The sequence below is a fragment of the Staurois parvus genome, unplaced genomic scaffold (genome assembly GCF_062004578.1).
Source record: "Staurois parvus isolate SC_StPar_1 unplaced genomic scaffold, SC_StPar_1.0 ptg001396l, whole genome shotgun sequence".
NCBI lineage: Eukaryota > Metazoa > Chordata > Amphibia > Anura > Ranidae > Staurois > Staurois parvus.
The window spans coordinates 438,611-463,664 of record NW_028319192.1 but is presented as its reverse complement, the minus strand read 5'-3'; the positions used below and the strand labels follow the sequence as shown (position 1 = coordinate 463,664).

General features: G+C 45.5%; 1 protein-coding gene across 1 annotated transcript in view; it reads left to right on the top strand.

Annotated features, from left to right (window-relative positions):
* Positions 1-698: 698 nt before the first annotated feature.
* LOC149436228 (uncharacterized) overlaps positions 699-25,054 on the top strand; it is a 29,445-nt gene continuing 5,089 nt past the window's right edge. Inside the window, 5 exon segments of the mRNA XM_089661841.1 lie at positions 699-771; positions 935-1,309; positions 1,426-1,625; positions 2,621-2,827; positions 2,934-3,074. Coding sequence (XP_089517967.1) covers positions 1,084-1,309; positions 1,426-1,625; positions 2,621-2,827; positions 2,934-3,074 — 774 coding nt within the window. The 5' untranslated portion in view covers positions 699-771; positions 935-1,083.

Below are 25,054 nucleotides of genomic sequence, written 5' to 3'. Positions count from 1 at the left end.
ATATGAAGGACGGGACATTCTGGGTAGTCTGTCTCTCTCTGATATGAAAGATGGGACATTCTGGGTAGTCTGTCTCTCTCTGATATGAAGGACAGGACATTCTGGGTAGTCTCTCTCTCTGATATGAAGGATGGGCCTCATTCTGGGTAGTCTGTCTCTCTCTGATATGAAGGACGGGACATTCTGGGTAGTCTGTCTCGGTCTCTGATATGAAGGATGGGACATTCTGGGTAGTCTGTCTCGGTCTCTGATATGAAGGACTGGATATTCTGGATAGTCTGTCTCTCTCTCTGATATGAAGGATGGGACATTCTGGGTTTTCTGTCTCTCTCTGATATGAAGGACGGGACATTCTGGGTAGTTTGTCTGATTTTGGGTTCTCTGCTTTATTAGGTATCTTTTCTTTTTATCTTGTGTTCTGTGTCTTTAAGACTTTTCTATCTGTAGTAAAATATATTTTTTAAACAGTTGGTTGCATAAGAGTTAGGTTTATTGTTTCTTACTTTTTTGTAGTTATTTTGGCTCCTCCCTGATATCTCTGTAAGGTAATACAATGCAGGAATGGGTATTAGGGGACATTTCTCGGGGCTGAAGTTCCTCTGATCTCCACAAGATGGTGATCTCATTTCTGCTACCCAGACAGGACTTCTCTATGGAATACAGACAGGAAGTGATGTCAGGAACAGACAGGAAGTGATGTGGAATAATGATAGGCTGTGCCATTTGGTGTGAATGAGATCGGAGACATTGCAGGAAATAGCAGCAGAGGAGGTAATAAGATGTTATGTTCTATTTACACCCAGTAACCCCCCGTCATGTCCGTCCTCTTCCTCCAGTCATGTCCGTCCTCTTCCTCCAGTCATGTCTGTCCTCTTCCACCAGTCATGTCTGTCCTCTTCCTCCGTAGTCACGTGATGTCTTTTATCTCCTGTAGATGATGATACACATCAATATTTAGAAGGACACAAGGATATCTACAAAGACGTCATGATGGAGGACCACCAGAGAGGACACAAGGATCTCTACAAGGACGTCATGATGGAGGACCACTAGAGAGGACACAAGGACCTCTACAAGGACGTCATGATGGAGGACCACCAGAGAGGACACAAGGACCTCTACAAGGACGTCATGATGGAGGACCACCAGAGAGGACACAAGGACCTCTACAAGGACGTCATGATGGAGGACCACCAGAGAGGACACAAGGACCTCTACAAGGACGTCATGATGGAGGACCACCAGAGAGGACACAAGGACCTCTACAAGGACGTCATGATGGACAATCAGCCGCCGCTCACATCACCGGGTAAGAGGAGACTTTATTGTAAAGGAGAGAGCAGTACGGAGGATCCACCTAGATCCCCCATCATCTGATAAACACATAGAAACAATGGATTCAGTCAGTGTGTGTGTTTCCTACAGATGGATCCAGTCATGGGAACCCTCCAGAGAGATGTCCCCGTCCTCTGTATTCCCGGGATTCCACACAGGAAGGTCACACCATCCCTCACCATCATCAGGTAGATGGATCCAGTCATGGGAACCCACCAGAGAAATCTCCCCGTCCTCTGTATTCCCGGGATTCCACACAGGAAGGTCACACCATCCCTCACCATCATCAGGTAGATATTAATATACAGTATTTATATAGCAGCAGAAGGTGTGCTCAGCGCTGTACATTATAGTGGGGACAGAACATGAGACAATACAGTAACAATACAATACACGAGGGGTGCGAGGGCCCTGATCCTTGGAGCTTACAATCTAGGAGGGAGGGGGTAGAGGTACAGGAGGAAGTGGCTGTGGGGGATGGAGTGGTAGGAGGAGTGGAGGAGATCGGCTGTTAGGTGAGGGTGGGGTAGGCTTCCCTGAAGAGATGGGTTTTCAGGGTGCGACTAAAGGTGAGGAGGGTAGGTGACAGTCTGATGGATTGGGGTAGTGAGTTCCAGAGGAGGGGAGAAGTCCTGCAGTCGGGCATGGGAGGAGGAGACCAGGGAGCTAGAAAGTAGGAAGTCTTGTGAGGAGTGAAGATTACGGGTTGGATGGTATTTGGGTATCAGATCGGTGAGGTAGTTTGGGGCGGAGTTATGATTGGCTTTGTATGTCAGAGTTAGGAGTTTGAATTTAATGAGTTGGGCAATCGGGAGCCAGTGGAGGGAATGACAGAGGGGGGTGGAGGACACTGAGTGGAGGCCAGTGGAGGGAATGACAGAGGGGGGTGGAGGACACTGAGTGGAGGCCAGTGGAGGGAATGACAGAGGGGGGTGGAGGCCAGTGGAGGGAATGACAGGGGAGTGGAGGGAATGACAGAGGGGGGTGGCAGAAGAGGAGCGGTTGGTGAGGAGGATGAGTCTGGTGCTGAGTTCAGGATAGACTGAAGCGGGGATGGCCGGTGAGGAGGGATGGCCGGTGAGGAGGGATGGCCGGTGAGGAGGGGAGGCCGGGGAGGAGGGGAGGCCGGGGAGGGGGGGAGGCCGGTGAGGGGGGGAGGCCGGTGATGAGGCAGTTGCAGTAGTCCACACGTGAGATGATAATGGGGTAGATGATGACAATTATTGGTAGGTGGGATTTATACTCGGCATGTTTGTTACAATGAATGTTTTATTATATCTCTCAGAGTGGAATCCTCGGGGATGATAATATTGATGGTAAAGAAGAGTATAAAGAGGAGGATGAGGAGGATGGAGTGATGGAGGAGTTTTCAGAAGGACACAAGGAGATGATGGAGCCACCTAATACCAGGAAGCCACCAGAGAGATGTCCCCGTCCTCTGTATTCCCGGGATTCCACACAGGAAGGTCACACCATCCCTCACCATTGCAAGGTTGGTGGGATGGAGCATCTAGAACATGGATTCATACAGACAATGTGTGGAGTTTCTGTGACCTTCTATCTTCCAGATGATATTTCCTCTCCTTCTCTTGATGTAGAGTGGAGATCCAATCGATATAGAATTTGAGGTGAAAGCAGAAGAAGAAGAGGCGTATGTGAGGGATGATCAGCAGTCTATGGAGGAGGATGGAATAACGGGGACATTTATAGAGGAGGACACTCCTACAGAGATCAGCACAGGTGGGTCATGAACACCAAATCCATTCCTCCACCCATACTGCTCACTGATTGGTCCAGAGTAGGGCGGGGGTGGGGTGATATCAGCCTGTAATACATCAGAAGAAACAATGCCGTCCCGATTGATCCGGTAAACGTATCTGGATTATATCTGCAACTCACTTCAATAAAAGCGTGGATTGTAAACCTGAAATACTGGAACTCAGAAAAAATGGCGGCTGACTGGCGCATTACCACCTACAAAGTGGTTCCTTCCATCCCATGCGGAGTCATGTGACCTACAAACGTTCAATGCCATGTTGTATGTATTAGATCACACGGGTCATAGAAAGGTTGTCATTCACATGGTGGACGTGCTGTAATCATAGAGGGGAGTGGAGGGAATGACAGAGGGGGGTGGAGGACACTGAATGGAGGTCAGTGGAGGGATTGGCAAAAAGGGGTGGAGGTCAGTGGAGGGATTGGTAGAGAGGGGTGGAGGTCAGTGGAGGGAATGACAGAGGGGGGTTGAGGTCAGTGGAGGGATTGGCAGAGAGGGGCAACAGTCACTGATTGGTTGGTAAGGTGTATGAGTCTAGCAGCAGCATTCATAATAGAGTGAAGGAGGTGTGGCCTGTGTGACGGTAGACCAGTGAGGAGGGAGTTGCAGTAATGGAGGCGGGATATAACAAGGCGTGGATGAGTTGTTTGTGGTGTCATTGGTCAGGAAGGGGTGGAGTTTGGCAATGTTCCGGGGGTTGAGGCGGCAGGATTTAGCCGGTGATTGGATGTGGGGGCCGGAAGGAGGGGTCAGAGTCTAGGGTGACGCCCAGCACCCCAGCATGAGAGGCTTATTAGAGGCTCAGTGCGCTTCCTATAGGGGTGTATGAGACCTGCGTCCCGTATCACTGACCGTATACAACATAGTATATACTATATACCACCTAGAGCCCAAACATTTCCCTCACACTCGGGCTGCAGGCAGAACAACCAACGTTCCGGATTCCCATCTAAAGTCACTCAGCCAATCAGACTGTTACTGGCCACCGGAGGAAGTGAGCCGTGTCTCTGAAATCACCGAAAAGACTCCTTAGAACGGTTGCCTCGTCATATTCTAGATTGCCTCGTGCTCATCCAAGATGGAGCTGCATCTCATGCCTCTTCCCTCCTCGTGGATACCGCACCCTATGAATACGCCGAGCGTGATGACGTCATATCCCGTTTCCCTGCATTCATCATTTTTCCATGATTTCATCCCTCGGAGGTAATAAATACAACATGGCATTGAAGGTTTGTAGGTCACATGACTCCGCATGGGATGGAATGAAGCACTTTGTAGGCGGTAATGCGCCAGTCAGCCGCCATTTGTTCTGTGTTCAGCCTGTAATCCCGGGTCACTTCCCTGAGCTGTGTTCCCCGTCCTGGATTTCTCTCCCATAATCTTCCTTCTCTGTTATCTGCTGGCTGTGCCGGGTGGAGGGATATGTCTGTAGTGTCTCAGACCCAAGTCACTGAGTGCAGTCTCAGGAGATGGGAGGCAGCGGTGTGGGACCTACATAGTTACATAGTTAGTCTGGCTGAAAAAAGACATCCATCTAGTTGTACCATTAATAATAAAAGTTATAATCCGACACCCACAGCTGATCCACCAGAAGGCAAAACCCAGCAAAGCACGATCCGATCTCCTCCTGCAGGGGAAACATTCCTCCCTGACCCCTCCGAGAGGCAATCGGATATTCCCGGGATCAACTTTCCCTATAAATGTTATATCCAGTTATATTCTGTGTATCCAAGAAAGGATCCAGGACTTTCCTACAGCAACCCCCCCCCCCTCTTATGTATTATACATGGTGATCATATTTCCCCCCTTATGTATTATACATGGAGATCATATCCCCCCTTATGTATTATACATGGAGATCATATCCCCCCCTTATGTATTATACATGGAGATCATATCCCCCCCTTATGTATTATACATGGAGATCATATCCCCCCCTTATGTATTATACATGGAGATCATATCCCCCCTTATGTATTATACATGGAGATCATATCCCCCCCCCCCTTATATATTCTACATGGAGATCACATCCCCCCCCTTATATATTCTACATGGAGATCACATCCCCCCCTTATGTTTTCTACATGGAGATCATATCCCCCCCTTATGTATTATACATGGAGATCATATCCCCCCCTTATGTATTATACATGGTGATCATATCCCCCCTTATGTATTATACATGGTGATCATATCCCCCCTTATGTATTATACATGGAGATCATATCCCCCCCCCTTATGTATTATACATGGAGATCATATCCCCCCCCTTATGTATTATACATGGAGATCATATCCCCCCCCTTATGTATTATACATGGAGATCATATCCCCCCTTATGTATTATACATGGAGATCGTATCCCCCCTTATGTATTATACATGGTGATCGTATCCCCCTTATGTATTATACATGGAGATCATATCCCCCCTTATGTATTATACATGGAGATCATATCCCCCCTTATGTATTATACATGGAGATCATATCCCCCTTATGTATTATACATGGAGATCTTATCCCCCCTTATGTATTATACATGGAGATCATATCCCCCTTATGTATTATACATGGAGATCATATCCCCCCCTATGTATTATACATGGAGATCATATCCCCCCTATGTATTATACATGGAGATCATATCCCCCTTATGTATTATACATGGAGATCATATCCCCCCTTATGTATTATACATGGAGATCATATCCCCCCTTATGTATTATACATGGAGATCATATCCCCCTTATGTATTATACATGGAGATCATATCCCCCCTTATGTATTATACATGGAGATCATATCCCCCCTTATGTATTATACATGGAGATCATATCCCCCTTATGTATTATACATGGTGATCATATCCCCCCTTATGTATTATACATGGAGATCATATCCCCCCCTTATGTATTATACATGGAGATCATATCCCCCCTTATGTATTATACATGGAGATCATATCCCTCTTATGTATTATACATGGTGATCATATCCCTCTTATGTATTATACATGGAGATCATATCCCCCCTTATGTATTATACATGGTGATCATATCCCCCCCTTATGTATTATACATGGAGATCATATCCCCTCTTATGTATTATACATGGAGATCATATCCCCCTTATGTATTATACATGGAGATCATATCCCCCCTTTTGTATTATACATGGAGATCATATCCCCCCTTATGTATTATACATGGAGATCATATCCCCCTTATGTATTATACATGGAGATCATATCCCCCCTTATGTATTATACATGGAGATCATATACCCCCTTATGTATTATACATGGAGATCATATCCCCCCCTATGTATTATACATGGAGATCATATCCCCCCCTTATGTATTATACATGGAGATCATATCCCCCCTTATGTATTATACATGGAGATCATATCCCCCCTTATGTATTATACATGGAGATCATATCCCCCTTATGTATTATACATGGAGATCATATCCCCCCTTATGTATTATACATGGAGATCATATCCCCCCCCTTATGTATTATACATGGAGATCATATCCCCCCTTATGTATTATACATGGAGATCATATCCCCCCCTTATGTATTATACATGGAGATCATATCCCCCCTTATGTATTATACATGGAGATCATATCCCCCCTTATGTATTATACATGGAGATCTGGACTGGCCCTTAGTGGCCTGGGACATCAGGTTCTCCGGACATCTCCGGGTCGATCTCTGGCAGTCTGGTCCTTCCCACAGGACATCAGGTGGCTACCTGAGCTTCCCTCTAGGGTCTGGTCATTGACACCTCCGATCGCTGGTTTGGTCACCGTCTGGGCCTTCATTACTAAATGATGGAAAACGAACAGTTTAAGTACCGGATATACATCTGATATGACTTGACCCCGTAAGGCAAATGGTGAATGAAAAATGTTTACAGGAAATTCCATAATGACTTCAATATCTCCAGGTAGGAACTGGTGGGTTAGTCTTCCAACAACTGCAATTGTGACTTTGGATGGCAAGCACGTAATTGATTGATGTGCACCCATCTCTCACTGATCTCACCATTCCGGGGAATATGTCATTTATACAACTACCGGGGAAATCTTGTCAACAATGGAGAACGGACCTTTCCAAGACGGAAGGAATTTCCGCTCCTTGATCTGGTCTCTTGCAAAGTTGTATAGATAGACCTTGTCACCAATCTCATATTCCTTCTTGGAGGTTTGGAGATCATAGTATGTCTTAGCTCTAGTTGCAGCTCTTTATAAATTTCGCTGGGCAAAGGTGAAAGCATATTGCAGATGTTTACGTAGATCCTCTATGTATTGGTGTGTGGTGGTGGCATTGATGAAATTTTGATCTGTAGTGCGATACAACAAGTGCTGGGGCAGTACCATCCGTCTACCTGTCATCAGTTCAAAGGATGACATTTTTGTGACTGTATTCGGAGTTGCCCTCAAAGCCATCAGGACCAGCGGGAGTTTGACATCCCAATCTTTGCCTGTTTCCGTAACAAATTTCTTAAGGACGTTAACGATGGTCTGATTGTATCGTTCTACTCCACCACTAGAGGCTGGCCGATAGGCGATATGCAGTTTCCTTTTAACCCCCATAATTTTCCACAGTTTGGCCATCACTTCACTAGTGAAGTGCGATCCTCTGTCAGACTCTATGTTCTGTGGGAGACCAAAACGTGAAAAGACATGATTTATTAGCAATGCAGCACATGTCTCGGAGCTATTATTTGGTGCTGGTATACATTCGACATACTTGGTAAATAAACATGTAACTGTTAACATATACCGATTTCCTCGTGAAGATTTTGTTATAGGCCCAATAAAATCCATCTGAAGGTCTGACCAAGGCATACATATCCCCCTTTTCTGGAGAGGTGCTCTGTGAGTTGGTTTGGTGGGTTGAAATTGGGGACATATCAGGCAACCTTGGCAGTACGCCTTCACATCACGTAACATATGAGGCCAGTAGGCATAATCCGGCAGGATCTCATGTGATTTTCTCTCCGCGATGCCCGGAAGTAGGAGCATCATGGGCATGCTGTAACATTAGACCTCTAAATTTAAGTGGGACGACCCATTGTTGGATACCACCCTTTGAGGTTCCTGTCAACAATCCCTGGTACAAAGAGAATTGGGATTTGGATTTCATTAAAATACGTAAATCCTCCTTCCCGCTACATATTTCCTGATTGAGGGGATCATGGTTGGGATCTTCTATATGTCTATAAAATAAGCCAATTATTGGGTCTTCTTTCTGGGCAGTAATTAAATCCTCTCTAGGAGAATCGTGACTCCACTGTAATACGTTAGGATCACCAGCTGTTCTGGCCTGTTGCCTGGTGATAGCTTCAATCTGTACGGTACCTAAGAGATGATCTATGTCTAGTAATTCACCGGTGATGGCCCCTTCCTTGGCTAGAGAATCGGCCAGATCGTTCCTTTCTTTTTCGGCCCCTAGGACCTCGGAGTGGCCTTTGGTCTTTTTGAAATAAAGGGTTATATCATTAGACCTCACTAGCTCACCGATGTGACAAAAGAGCTTACCATGTTTGACGGGTTTATGATTACTCTTGGTCATGTTTCGTTTCCACCTGGGAAAATATTCCACAAAACTATTCCTGACATAATTGGAATCAGTTATGATGGCACATTCTTTAATGTTGAACTCTATAGCCATCTCAACTGCTCTTAGGAGTTCAGCAACCTGACTGCTTTTTGGTCCAAGTTTGTATCCCACAGAAATTGGGGTGACACCTTGGGTCCAAACGATTCCAATACCTGCCACTAGTTGGAGCTGTTTTCCATCCTTGTGGTGGAAAGCACAACCGTCTACATAAACGCACGGCAGCTGTTTACAGTATCCTTCATCATAAACCTTGTAGGGAGATAACAGATGTTCTTCCAGAAAGTCAGTGTCCGGGGCCTCCATAGCAGGCGTAGTTGTGGAACAATCATGGAGCTCGGCTAGGCCCTGGGCTACTGGACTTTTCTTGTTCTGTTTATAACGAATTTCAAGAGGCCACCCTTGCAAAGACAAAGTCCAAGCACTGATGCGGCTATTAGACACATTTCCTCCCCTGATACGTTCACTCTTTAACCATTAGTCGCCCGGCCTATAGCCGTTTGGCGGCCGCAAAAATGCTGCAGCTTTCCGGGTGCACGCCATTTGGCGTGCTCCCGCACATGCGCAGTTCGCGCGGCTGCACGATCTGTCACCGGCCATGTACCTCGGACACGGCCGATGACAGATCTGAGTACCGGCCCCCGTTGCCGATACCATGTGCCAATCACAGCAGGTCACATGACAGTTGTATACAATGGTTGGCTTCATTCATGCCATCCATTGTATTCTAGTACCTAGCTATGAATGGTCACAGCAGGTCACATGCACATGTCATGTGATTAGCTGTGGCCAAATCACAGCTACACACAGAAAAAAAAAAAACCCTGAATGAATCGATGTCATTCAGGTAAATGCTTGCTTATAACAAAGTAATTCTTTGCTATAAGCAAATTGTGTAAAAAAAAAAATACTGATCACTTCCCCAAAGTAGTACAATGTTACTATGGTAACACTGTACTTCTTTGGTCATAGTAAAATATGAAGAAATATATTAAAAATGTAATAAATTTAAAATAATAAAAAAAATATATATATTTTTTTTTTCATACTGTCACCAGTCAGTGTCCCTGATCACCGCCATGCCAGTTATATGATGATGTACTGCACTGGTGACAGTATGTAAAAAAAAAAAAAAATGAAAATACATTTTTTAAATTTTTTCATTTTTCGAAAAATTATGACAAAAATACAACTTCAAAAAACTCGCCATTCCTCTTATGAAGTACGTCAGACTGTCTACTCTGCAAAAAGGGGTCATTTGGGGGATATCTGTACTGTCCTGACATTTGGGGGATATCTGTACCGTCCTGACATTTGGGGGATATCTGTACCGTCCTGACATTTGGGGGATATCCGTACCGTTCTGACATTTGGGGGGATATCCGTACCGTCCTGACATTTTGGGGGATATCTGTACCGTCCTGACATTTGGGGGATATCTGTACCGTCCCGACACTTGGGGGGATATCTGTACCGTCCTGACATTTGGGGGATCTCTGTCCCGTCCCGACATTTGGGGGATCTCTGTACCGTCCTGACATTTGGGGGATCTCTGTCCCGTCCCGACATTTGGGGGATATCTGTACTGTCCTGACATTTGGGGGATATCTGTACTGTCCTGACATTTGGGGGATATCTGTACTGTCCTGACATTTGGGGGATATCTGTACCGTCCTGACATTTGGGGGATATCTGTACTGTTCTGACATTCTTGGACCTCAAGAAATTAGATTGGCTGTCAGTACTTCAGGATTGATCAATATTCAGATCTATACCATAGTTTGTGAACTCTATAACTTTCCTACAAACTAAATAATACATCCTAATTTGGGTTATTTTCACCAAAGACATGTAGCAGAATACATCTCGGCCTAAATTTATGAAGAACAATTATTTATTTCTAAACTTTTATAACAGAAACAAAGAAAAACGTTTTTTTTTTTCAAAATTTTTGGTCTTTTTTTGTTAATTTAGCAAAAAATAAAAACCCCAGCGGTGATTAAATACCACCAAAAGAAAGCTCTAGTTGTGTGAAGAAAATGATAAAATGTTAGTTTGGGTACAATGTTGTATGACCGCGCAATTGTCATTCAAAGTGTGAGAGCGCTGAAACGTGAAAAGTGGCCTGGGCAGGAAGGTGTAAAATTGGCCGGTATTGAAGTGGTTAAATACTGTAAAGGCTGGTGTGCCGTCTCAATAATGATTCTCTCTCCTTGAATGTAACTGCGGAAATTCTGTAAGGCCCACACGGTGGATAATAGAGCTTTTCGCAGTCACTGAATTTCACTTCTACCGGGGACAGTGTTTTACTGGCATAGGCAATCACCTTACTGACATCATCTTGTTTTTGGTAAAGAACGGAACTCATACTTACCTGCGTGAACCCTGTCTCTATATAGAAGTTTTTACCTCCCTCTGGATACACGAGACATGGGGTCTGTGTGAGACGTTCCTTCAACTCCTTCATGGCGTCTTCCTGTTTCTTACCCCGCGACCATTCCACATCTTTCTTCAGTAGGTGAAGCAGCGGCTTGCTTATCTCGGCGTAATTATCGATGAAGTTACACGAGTAATTTACCATACCTAGGAATGATCTCAATTCTTTAAGGTTAGTAGGGACTTTACAGTTTAGAACCACCTCAACCTTCTTCTTTTGTGGGTTCAACCCTTCAGCGGTCACTTCGTGGCCTAGGAAATTTACCTTTGTGCGACACCATTGGCTTTTTGTAAGGATAGTTTAACCCCTGCTGCTTTTAGTTGGCCCAAAATGTGTCAAAGTTCCGTAATATGCTTGGCCATATCAGGACTTTTGATCAGGATATCGTCCACATATGCCAACGTCCCCCTTTCGAGGGCATCTGGCATGACCTTGTGCATAAACACAGCAAATTCATGTCCGGAATTTATAAATCCGAAAGGCATCCGCACCCAACAGTACTGTCAGTTGGCATAACTGAAAGCCAGTTTGTATTGGACTTCCTCACTCACCTTGATGGTCCAATATCCCTGTGCACAGTCCAAGGCTGTAAAAACTTGGGATCCTTGGAGCTGGGCTAGACACTGGTCTATGTATGGGACAGGCCATCCTGACATGTAAACACGCTTGTTTAGCTGACGGAGGTCAGCGCACAACCGCCATTGTCCGTTGGGTTATAAAATCCCCAGGATCGGGTGGTTATAGGAGCTGTGGATGGACTTAATTATACCCCTTTCATGTAACTTCCTGATAATCTCAGCTAGAGATTCATAGGAAGCTAATGGTAACCTATACTGTCTTACGAATACTGGTGGGGCATCTGGATCTGTTTGGATCCTAGCAATGTGTAGGTCAGTAGTCCCACAATCGTAAGAATCCTTGGCAAAGATCTCTTGGAATTCAAGGAGAAGCTCTTGGAGCAACTGTCGGTCGAGATCATTGGACCACGCATCGGGGAGGGCTACCATCTCTTCGACTAACTCCTTGAATCCAGGAAAGCTTTCCGGCTGTCCTATCTCATATGCCTCTTCAAGTTTTGTGGTGAGGTCATTGGGCATATGATGTGTGTTCTCCTGCCATCCAGGTTCCTTGGGGTACTCCTTGTTCTTTGGTTGATCAAAGACAATTGATGTCTCTTCAATTCTACAGGTACCATCTTTAGAATCGAAGGGATACATGGACTCTACTGTGAGGATACCCTCTGGTAATGAATGGAACGATTGTTCAATTAATTGTTCCTCCGATAAATATTCATCGGGGATGAGTCCAATCACCTGGTTAGTGACTCCAAAAGTGTAATATTCGGTCTCTACCGCTAGACCAGTGTTTCTCAACTCCAGTCCTCATGGACCCCCAACAGGTCATGTTTTCAGGATTTCCCTCAGATGAAACAGCTGTGGTAATTACTAAGGCAGTGAAACTGATCAAATCACCTATGCAAAATAATGGAAATCCTGAAAACATGACCTGTTGGGGGTCCATGAGGACTGGAGTTGAGAAACACTGCGCTAGACCAATAAGGGTCTCTTTGGGTAAGACGATGTCCTGATTGGACAGATTATGTATGTAAATGTACATCGGGGACTGATATGTGTTGACTAGGGGCGTGTGTGTGATGTTTAGTCCCTCCCCCTGCATTTTATGGGAGAGGCATACTAATGCATCTAACCCCTTCAGTTTATGTCCATTTTTAACTTGGATGGGGAGTGTGACGAATTGTCCCTGTGTGATACCATTTTGCCCTTTTCTGTTCTGGTTTTCTCCCCTTTGTAAAGCTGGACATGTTTCACAGACATTCTACACTGTTTAGGGAAATGTGACCTTTCACTTCTATAGAGTTCCTAGGTATTGTTGTATTGTAGGGTTTGTTGTGGGTGGGGAAAACCTGGTGCCAGGCTGTCTGGTGGGGGTGAAGTTGTATATACTGAGCTGTGTTTAATAAAGATTCATTCAGTTTTCACCCTACACGAAGTTCAGACTTGTGTTTTTAGCTATAATACCTGCCTTGGGAGAGTGCTGGAAGACTTGCTGGAAATGAGGACCATTGGGTGAGACGCACTGCTCCGCACGAGGAAGCCCAGGCGGAACGGTTCCACCACAGGGAGTATGAAATTATTTATGCCCTTAGGAATTGTAATCCTCTGGCCTACCTGGACTTCAACAGCATAAGGCATCTGTTGCTGGGATTTTAATGCTAAATCCAGATTTTGGTGTCTTTCGGGGTCCCCCTTTAGTCGACTCCATAGGCAGTCATTAATTAGGTCGACTTGCGTTGCAAAGCGATGTAACACATCATTGCCAAAATAAATTTTAGTCTGGGGATTATCCAAGACTAGGAACACATGGGTGGCTGTCTTATTCCCTATAGTGACGTGTAAGAGACACCTAGCTATTGAATTATAATCATCACAATCATCAATGGAGTCTGAAATCCAATGACGCTGAGGTGTGGAGAAACGGATCATTTCTGTCTCGGTCAGGTGTTTGATCAGCCCATGGCTTACAAAGCTGTGTTCCTGTCTCAGATCTAGTTTGACATATTTTGACCTATTAAGGCCGTTTATCTGGATAGGGATGAACAAGTCGCTGTTAACCCTTTCAATACCGGTCAAGAATTGGGCGTAATTCCCCCTTTCCTTGGTTTTCCTCCTGATGAAAAGATCTAGTAAGGATATCATCTTGGAGGGAAATATCTTTTATTTTATTTTGGGGAATTTTAAAAATGTGATCCTCATCTCTTCTGATAGGGTTATGGTCATTGAAAGGTTGTCGCTAGCCCCTGGCTATCTGTCTTGATCAGTCTGTTGAAGGTATGGACGTCCAGAAGACTGACTTCACCTAAGTAACAGACAAGTGCACAGAGTGATAGGTGAAATCAATCTACATTTTTTATTAGCGGGAAGAGGATTAATATAACAAAAAAAATAGGTGGGGGGCACAAAGTATCTGGGAAAAACGTAATTCTCAGTAATTGATTGGCTGAATACAAATACAAGCATTTACGTCAATCCTGAATAATGATGAGAAGCAAAATGTAACTTTCCCAGGAATAAGGAATGTGTCTATAATATTACAAAACACTTATCTGCTACATACAATAGAATCTGGCTAGATACTTTTCAAGGCTGTGAACATGATCTTTCTCAGGCATTGTAATCAGTTATAAGTAACAAACAATTATTTTCTCATGGGACAGAAATATTTGACATTTAATTGTATCATAACAGAAACAGGTGCTGTTAATACAAAGAAATAATTGGATATTATCACCGCCTCTACCAAGGAGAAGCTAAGATAAAAGATAGAAGAATATTGTGAGTGCAGTTCTGTAATACATAACTGACAGCATATTTTCATTACCTCACTCTGGGTATAATACAAAACAATTACCGTATTTTCCGGCGTATAAGACGACCCCCTACTTTTCCTGTTAAAATATAGGGTTTGAGCTATACTCGCCGTATAAGACTACCCCTCTTCCAACGCACACCAAATAAAAATGAAAAACATCAGATTTGATTTCAATATGGTATGCTATTTCAGTATGGTATTCCAATGATGGGGTGCTATTCCTCCCACTGACACCAATGATGGGGTGCTATTCCTCCCACTGACACCAATGATGGGGCACGATTCCTCCCGCTGACACCAATGATAGGGCACTATTCCTCCCACTGATACCAATGATGGGGCACTATTCCTCCCACTGACACCAATGATGGGGCACTATTCCTCCCACTGACACCAATGATGGGACACTATTCCTCCCACTGACACCAATGATGGGGCACTATTCCTCCCACTGACACCAATGATGGGGCACTATTCCTCCCAATGATGGGGCACTATTCCTCCCACTGACACCAATGATGGTGCCCCATCATTAGTGTCAGTGTGTGAGGAATAGTGTCCCATCATTAGTGTTAGTGGGAGGAATAGTGCCCCATCATTAGTCAGTGGGAGGAATAGTGCTCCATCATTGGTGTCAGTGGGAGGAACAGCACCCCATCATTGGTGTCAGTGGGGGGAATAGTGCCCCATCGTTGGTGTCAGTGGGAGGAATAGTGCCCCATCGTTGGTGTCAGTGGGGGGAATAGTGCCCCATCGTTGGTGTCAGTGGGGGGAATAGTGCCCCATCGTTGGTGTCAGTGGGGGGGAATAGTGCCCCATCGTTGGTGTCAGTGGGGGGAATAGCGATCCATCGTTTGTGTCAGTGGGAGGAATAGTGCCCCATCATTGGTGTCAGTGGGAGGAATAGTGCCCCATCGTTGGTGTCATTGGGGGGAATAGTACCCCATCGTTGGTGTCATTGGGGGGAATAGCACCCCATCGTTGGTGTCAGTGGGGAGGAGGAATAGTGCCCCATCGTTGGTGTCAGTGGGGGAGGAACAGTGCCTCATCGTTGGTGTCAGTGGGGGAGGAGGAATAGTGCCCCATCGTTAGTGTCAGTGGGGGAGAGGAGTGGCTGCTCCTTCTTTCCGTTCGGCTGCTCAATTTTCGCGGGGCCACTCAGCTCCGCCTCCTCGCCGGTGATTGGTCGCCTGTGTGCCTTTCCAGTGCTGGCGTGACCATCGAGCCGCCAAACTGAAAGAAGGAGCAGCCGCGCTTCCTGGACCGGATCGTCGTGGGACCGGGACCAGAGCCAGGTAAGGTACAGCAGCCCCTCTGCCCTGAACTTAGTGTCCGTTGGAGGAGGAGGGGGGGTGGCACCGCACAGCCCCGCCCCTCAAAGTGCCGCCCTGACACCGGCTCGCCGTATAAGACGACCCCCGACTTTTCATCAGATTTTTATGGGTTGAAAAGTCGTCTTATACGCCGGAAAATATGGTAATCAACATGGAATATAAAATGGAGTGGGGAAAAACAAAATGACAGACCAAAAAGACATACATTTCCCTTCAGTCATCAGGTTGGATAACTGTGACATCAGGAAGTTGGCTATTCCTGAAATGGATTACCAAGGAACCAGGCCTTTCTTCCACCAGGTGGCAGTGTTGCCGGGAATGGGGAGTTGTAAGTTTCCCATATTTAATCGGGGTATTTACCTGTGACCACAGTACGTGGTTCACACAGTCAACTATTGTGTTCAGCCTTTTTAGGACGTCTGTCACGATATAAGGTCAGGTTCAGAGACCAGTTGCTACAGCAGTTGTAAGGCTTACCTGAAACCAGCAGGATTGGTACACCAGCGGCCCACCCTGGGAATGACGCAGGCTCACCTGAGGTGCGGGGTCTAAGCATCCACCGGTCTTCCCCAGAGCTCCTAATGGTGGAGATGGATTTGGCTGCGTGTGAATGCCAGGTCGCAGATCTCAGGATCACCCCACCAGGGAATGAGTAGGCTGGAAACCAAAAGCGGATCAAACAGTTCAGGGATCAAACAGAAGCGGAGTCAGTCACAAGCCAAGGGTCGGTCACCAATGGTAGTAGATAGGATGAGGCAAAATCGTAGTCAGTCACAAGCCAAAGGTCGGTAACGTAGATGAAGACAGCAGCAGGAACAGCAAGCGGGATATTGGCTGGAAGGGCACAATAATCTGGCAAGGAGGAAGTGTATGCACATGGCTTTTATAAGGAAGTTCATGGGAGGAGCAAGGAGTTCAAGGTTCAAGAGAAATCAAGGCACAAGGCAGGATTATCCAAGAATTGTCAAGGGAGCTGTCCAGCATTCCAGATAGCTCAGTGAGAAGAGACATTGCCTCCCACTGCAGAAGGACCAGGTTCAATCCCAGGCTCTGACAACGTCCATCCCGATTATCATGTGGTGCTGGGAGATATTGGCAATGATAATGGGGTGTCTAAGTTCCCTATTACCCAGTTTAAGTCTAAGCCAGGCGGTACCCATGACCTGTAAAGGGTCTCCACCTACACCAATCAGTGAGCTGTCAAAGCTGTTACGTTTTGGCTTATTGGGCATGACATTCGCCACTCTATTAATGTTCCTGTGACATGATGGTAGCCTGGGATCCAGTGTCTATTAGGCCGACAATGGAAAGATCACTGGCATCCTGCACTGTGGCATAATATCTCCCATCAGATTCAGTCAGCTCACACATGAAATTGGTGTGGTTGAAGATCTGTGGGCCCTTCAATGACATATGATTGGCTCTTATCTCACCGCATGTTGCAGACACATCACCCTTATCCTCCCTGGTGGGATTCTCGGACGGTTTCAACACAGAAGCACAACTAGAAGTTGGTGCTCCGTCTGGCTTGTCAATCCCGATGACTTCCAACGCCGTGTCTATATTAGGGGAAATAGATGGAGACTGAAAAACAGAAGAGGAATTCATAACCAACAACTGGTCCCCCTTTACCTGAGAACTAGATTCTCCATTAGTGGGCATGTCAAGGACGGGACACACATATCCTGTCGTCTCATTCAGTGTTCTTCCCTGTTGGGTTAAGGCTTGGTTACTTATCAATTCTGGGACCCTTGGTTGGTCACAGAAGCTGCTCCTAAAAAAGGATTGGAAGAATGATTAGTGACAAGCCTGTCCATTTGTTCAGCCATTTTCCTGATCTGCGCCTCTATTTGCTCAATGTGCTTAGAGGAGGCATTCTGGGGATTCTCCCTTTTCCTGTACTTGCGGTTGTACTGCGGACGGGATTGGTTAGGAGACTGAGAGTCAGAACTGCTGCTCCGGTCCCGACACCATGGCCTTGCTCCTTGAGGTTTCTGGTTCTCCCTGTAATTGAGGGGAACCTGGGGTACTGTATCCACCCTTTGAGCTTGAGGGTGTTCCTGGTGTTGAGGGAATCTTTGGAAGTCAGGGTTCCTATTAAAATTGAGGTTCCTATTAAAATTGTTGTTTCTATAAATATTTCTCTGTTGGTCTTGGCGAGGATCGTAGAACCTCCGAGGATACCATTGACCCCTTTGGTTCTCATCACTATACTGGGCATTTTCATACCTTTTATTCTTTTCACTTCCACTATCGTAATTCCTTGGCTCTTGTCTATCCTTCCTCACCCACTGGGTTTGAGGTGCAAAGCTATGGGCCTCCTTCACTTGCTGGGTTTGAGGTGCAAATCTAGGGGAACCATTGGATTTACCCCCCACGGACAACTTCAGCATAAGATTTCTTCTCCACCTGCAAATTTAGATTTGGAGGGGAAACTGTAGTGGCTGCCACTATCTTGGGACTATTCTTGGGCTTTCTTTTTATCCCGCCCTCACTGGACTGTTGGATCGAGAACAAATAGTCACTTTCTCTCACCAACCAATTAAGAGAGTGTCCCTTTCTGTAATCCTGAGCAAGTCCCAGGTAATGCTTCATAAAATAGAGTCTTGAATTCTGGTTGGTCAGGATTGGGATCCTTCTCAGCGAGGAAATATGCATTTCTGAGGACGGCCAGAAATTCTGCAGGGCTTTGGTTAGGACCACACTTTAAATTGTAGGCCGCAGCCTAGGCAGAGGTAACAGTTCTATAAGGCCCAAATTCCATGTGGCACCTATGTTTTACTTCTCTCCAGGACTGATTGGAGAAGGCCTTCAAGGTATCAAAGAATTGTCGGTATTTCTCTTCAAATACCCATGGCAATAATCCAATTTTGATGCGGTCATCCCTAATGCCCAGAATTTCTAAGGTTTGTTCATATGTTTCCATATGTTCAGTAATCTCTAGGGACCCTTTCTTGGTGAAAATAGGAACGGTGTCTTTCAAAAACTTAATGACCTTCGGGGTGTCATATCTTTTGAATGACCCCCGGGATTTCCCTTCCTGCCTATATGAAGCCTCGTATTCTTCCTCTGCACGCTCTGGGGTATATCTTGGGAGCCTAGGGGGGGACCTATATTCCGTCTCTGCCTCACTATCAGGTACTTCACTGTGATACAGGTATTCCGTTCATCAGCCTCCTGCTTAGCTGGGTTGGTCCGGTTCCGGACCCCAGCATTTATTTGGGCAGTTAACCTGACAATCTGCTCCTCCAGTGCTTTCTGCTCAGATCTTACAAAAGCAAGTTCTGATTGGTCATGCTTATCCCCGGGATGAACTTTAATTTCAACAGGAGATATCCTTCCTGATATAAAGAATTCCACTTCTTGTTTTAAATCTTGGTATTTCTTTTTAAACTGTTTTAGTTCCTGAAAACTTTCCTCATATAAACCCTGAGCACATTGAATGTCTCTGACCAAGCCAGCTTGATGTTCCTTGGATTCGTCTAGACGACCACATGTATGGTCAAGCTTCTCCCTCAAAGACTCAATTTCCTGATCTCTGTCTTTCAGAAGGTGACAGGGTCCTGGCAAGTCCTCCCTTAAAGCTGGCGTTTGCTGGGCGGCTTCACTGCTCAGAAACCATAACATGGGCCATGCTTCTAGGAGACGTCTGTCACGGCTTTTATTATTTTCTGCTTCAGAAAATGCGAATAACAACCTGACAACACGACCTTCTGATTAAACAGGTCCTCATATGTGCTCTGAGCTGGGACCTTCTCTTCTGCTAATTCCTCAATGCCGTCCCTTCTCTTCTACTACTAATTCCTCAATGCCGTCCCTTCTCTTCTGCTACTAATTCCTCAATGCCGTCCCTTCTCTTCTACTACTAATTCCTCAATGCCGTCCCTTCTCTTCTACTACTAATTCCTCAATGCCGTCCCTTCTCTTCTACTACTAATTCCTCAATGCCGTCCCTTCTCTTCTACTACTAATTCCTCAATGCCGTCCCTTCTCTTCTCCTACTAATTCCTCAATGCCGTCCCTTCTCTTCTCCTACTAATTCCTCAATGCCGTCCCTTCTCTTCTGCTAATTCCTCAATGCCGTCCCTTCTCTTCTCCTACTAATTCCTCAATGCCGTCCCTTCTCTTCTACTACTAATTCCTCAATGCCGTCCCTTCTCTTCTGCTACTAATTCCTCAATGCCGTCCCTTCTCTTCTGCTACTAATTCCTCAATGCCGTCCCTTCTCTTCTACCACTAATTCCTCAATGCCGTCCCTTCTCTTCTACTACTAATTCCTCAATGCCGTCCCTTCTCTTCTACTACTAATTCCTCAATGCCGTCCCTTCTCTTCTACTACCAATTCCTCAATGCCGTCCCTTCTCTTCTACTACTAATTCCTCAATGCCGTCCCTTCTCTTCTGCTAATTCCTCAATGCCGTCCCTTCTCTTCTACTACTAATTCCTCAATGCCGTCCCTTCTCTTCTGCTAATTCCTCAATGCCGTCCCTTCTCTTCTACTACTAATTCCTCAATGCCGTCCCTTCTCTTCTACTACTAATTCCTCAATGCCGTCCCTTCTCTTCTACTACTAATTCCTCAATGCCGTCCCTTCTCTTCTACTACTAATTCCTCAATGCCGTCCCTTCTCTTCTACTACCAATTCCTCAATGCCGTCCCTTCTCTTCTACTACTAATTCCTCAATGCCGTCCCTTCTCTTCTACTACTAATTCCTCAATGCCGTCCCTTCTCTTCTGCTACTCATTCCTCAATGCCGTCCCTTCTCTTCTACTACTAATTCCTCAATGCCGTCCCTTCTCTTCTACTACTAATTCCTCAATGCCGTCCCTTCTCTTCTACTACTAATTCCTCAATGCCGTCCCTTCTCTTCTACTACTAATTCCTCAATGCCGTCCCTTCTCTTCTACTACTAATTCCTCAATGCCGTCCCTTCTCTTCTGCTACTAATTCCTCAATGCCGTCCCTTCTCTTCTACTACCAATTCCTCAATGCCGTCCCTTCTCTTCTACTACTAATTCCTCAATGCCGTCCCTTCTCTTCTACTACTAATTCCTCAATGCCGTCCCTTCTCTTCTGCTACTCATTCCTCAATGCCGTCCCTTCTCTTCTACTACTAATTCCTCAATGCCGTCCCTTCTCTTCTGCTACTAATTCCTCAATGCCGTCCCTTCTCTTCTGCTACTAATTCCTCAATGACGTCCCTTCTCTTCTGCTACTAATTCCTCAATGCCGTCCCTTCTCTTCTACTACTAATTCCTCAATGCCGTCCCTTCTCTTCTACTACTAATTCCTCAATGCCGTCCCTTCTCTTCCGCTACTAATTCCTCAATGCCGTCCCTTCTCTTCCACTACTAATTCCTCAATGTCGTCCCTTCTCTTCTACTACTAATTCCTCAATGCCGTCCCTTCTCTTCTGCTACTAATTCCTCAATGCCGTCCCTTCTCTTCTACTAATTCCTCAATGCCGTCCCTTCTCTTCCACTACTAATTCCTCAATGCCGTCCCTTCTCTTCTACTACTAATTCCTCAATGCCGTCCCTTCTCTTCTCCTACTAATTCCTCAATGTCGTCCCTTCTCTTCCACTACTAATTCCTCAATGTCGTCCCTTCTCTTCTACTACTAATTCCTCAATGCCGTCCCTTCTCTTCTGCTACTAATTCCTCAATGCCGTCCCTTCTCTTCTACTACTAATTCCTCAATGCCGTCCCTTCTCTTCTGCTACTAATTCCTCAATGCCGTCCCTTCTCTTCTACTACTAATTCCTCAATGCCGTCCCTTCTCTTCTACTACTAATTCCTCAATGCCGTCCCTTCTCTTCTACTACTAATTCCTCAATGCCGTCCCTTCTCTTCTACTACTAATTCCTCAATGCCGTCCCTTCTCTTCTACTACTAATTCCTCAATGCCGTCCCTTCTCTTCTACTACTAATTCCTCAATGCCGTCCCTTCTCTTCTGCTACTAATTCCTCAATGCCGTCCCTTCTCTTCTACTACTAATTCCTCAATGCCGTCCCTTCTCTTCTACTACTAATTCCTCAATGCCGTCCCTTCTCTTCTACTACTAATTCCTCAATGCCGTCCCTTCTCTTCTACTACTATATCCTCAATGCCGTCCCTTCTCTTCTACTACTAATTCCTCAATGCCGTCCCTTCTCTTCCACTACTAATTCCTCAATGCCGTCCCTTCTCTTCTACTACTAATTCCTCAATGCCGTCCCTTCTCTTCTGCTACTAATTCCTCAATGCCGTCCCTTCTCTTCTACTACTAATTCCTCAATGCCGTCCCTTCTCTTCCACTACTAATTCCTCAATGCCGTCCCTTCTCTTCTACTACTAATTCCTCAATGCCGTCCCTTCTCTTCTGCTACTAATTCCTCAATGCCGTCCCTTCTCTTCTACTACTAATTCCTCAATGCCGTCCCTTCTCTTCCGCTACTAATTCCTCAATGCCGTCCCTTCTCTTCCGCTACTAATTCCTCAATGCCGTCCCTTCTCTTCTGCTACTAATTCCTCAATGCCGTCCCTTCTCTTCTACTACTAATTCCTCAATGCCGTCCCTTCTCTTCTGCTACTAATTCCTCAATGCCGTCCCTTCTCTTCCGCTACTAATTCCTCAATGCCGTCCCTTCTCTTCTACTACTAATTCCTCAATGCCGTCCCTTCTCTTCTGCTACTAATTCCTCAATGCCGTCCCTTCTCTTCCACTACTAATTCCTCAATGCCGTCCCTTCTCTTCTGCTACTAATTCCTCAATGCCGTCCCTTCTCTTCTGCTACTAATTCCTCAATGCCGTCCCTTCTCTTCTACTACTAATTCCTCAATGACGTCCCTTCTCTTCTACTACTAATTCCTCAATGCCGTCCCTTCTCTTCTGCTACTAATTCCTCAATGCCGTCCCTTCTCTTCTACTACTAATTCCTCAATGCCGTCCCTTCTCTTCTACTACTAATTCCTCAATGCCGTCCCTTCTCTTCTACTACTAATTCCTCAATGCTGTCCCCTAAATCCAATCTTTGGCGTAGATAATCTATTAGCGCACATTCTGTATACCTTCGCCAAGTATCGTGGGATTTTCTAGCTCTCTTAGGAGTTTCCTCCTCACCATTCTGAACGTCTCCCTTTTCCTCGCTATGCTTGGAAGAGGCGGATCCGCGGTTACTGGATGCCATTTTTATACAGAATATATTTTTGACAATGTGTACAAGTATACAATCACCGGTGCGTTTTGTATTATGGTGCGATTTCTTTGTATCTCAGCAGTGCCTCCAAATTGATCCTGTGGTGGTTTATGTAAGAATTTATTCTAAGTACGTAGGACGTGTCCTCTCCCTTAAATATCGTAGTGCCTCCAGCCATTAAAATACGGCAAATATTTAATGAACCAATAATTTGGACACCTTAATAATATACCTGAGTCCTTTTCACCAATATGATTTCGTACCATAGAAACAAAATTGCCTTTTTGATAAATAAATTTATGTACAAAATGTATATGTATATTAACCCTATGCCTACTGGGCACTTATACCCCCTTATTTACCAGGCCAATTTTCAGCTTTAAGTGCTGCCGCACTTTGATTGACAATTGCGCGGTCATGCAACATTGTACCCATATGAAATTTTGATCATTTTTTTCTCAAAAATTGAGCTTTCTTTTGGTGGTATTTAATCGCCACTGGGCGCTTTACTTTTTGCGCTATAAATAAAAAAATTGCAAAAAATTTGAAAAAAAAAAAAAGTTTCTTTGTTTCTATTATAAAATTTTTCAAACAGGTATTTTTTCTCCTTCACTGATGTGCGTTGATGAGGCAGCACTGATGGGCACTGATAGGCGGCACTGATGGGCACTGATAGGCAGCACTAAAGGGCACTGATAGGCAGTATTAATGAGGTGGCATGGATAGGCGGCACTGATAGGCAGCACTAATGAGGTGTCACGGATAGGCGGCACTAATATGCAGCACTGATAGGTGACACTGATGATGGGTACTGATAGACGGCACTGACTGGCATCACTGCTGGACACTGACTGGCACAACCGCTGGGCACTGACTGGTGGCACTGACTAGCAGCACTGCTGGGCTGCACTGGTGGGTGGCACTGGTGGGCAGCACTGGTGTGTGGGCACAGGTGGGTGGCACTGCTGGGCACAGGTGTGTGACGCTGCAGAGTGGCACAGGTGGGTGCACTGCTGGGCACAGGTGGGTGATCTGCTGGGCACAGGTGGGCGGAGCTAGTGGGCGCACTGCTGGGCACAGGTGGGCGGAACTTGTGGGTGGCACTGCTGGGCACCGATCATCAGGGCACTGATCATCAGTGCTCTGATGATCGGTGCCGATCCCCGCTCTGACAACTGCCGGTTCTCGGCAGTACTTTCCTCACGATCTGACAGCGTTAGGAAAGTGCAGCTGAGAACCGGCACTTGCATTTCCCTGTGATCAGCGTGTCATTGGACACCGCTGATCACGTGGTAAAAGGCCGCTGTGATTGGCCTTTTACCACATCACGTGATCAGCTGTGTCCGTAGGACACAGCGATCACGGAGATCACCGGGTGCGCGCCCCCTGGGGCGCGCAGGAGAGTGCGTTCTGGGAGGACGTCATATGACGTCCACCCAGAACTGGCCGGCCGCAGTGCAGCCGTCATTTGGCTATCTGCGGTCGGCAACTAGTTAATAGAAACGCAGAATCCTGGTGCGTAATGTATACTTGTACATACAATCAGACATATGATCGGTAATTTCTATGTTATCACACAATAGATGATTACAGATGACGGGATATTTAGGAAAAACCAAATTTAGGTATAAGTTGTCACCTTTATAGTGCCTCAGAAATGATTTCTCATATTCCGTGGCCATAGGAATAGAAAGTATTCTGTGATAACTCGCACTACAACAAAACTACAAATCAGTAAATCTGCCATATATACTCTCAATACCAAATCAAACAATTATTAGTGATCATTACGTATGTATGACCTTAATATTCCTAAACACACAATAAATGTTATAATCTTAGAAAATTGGAAATAACCAAAGAAAATGATACTCTAGCAGTCTCAGCACTCCCAGAATCTTGAGTTTGATGTTTCCCCAGTGGGGTGCAGTTGGGCCTTCAAATGGTCCTGAAGATACAATGGCA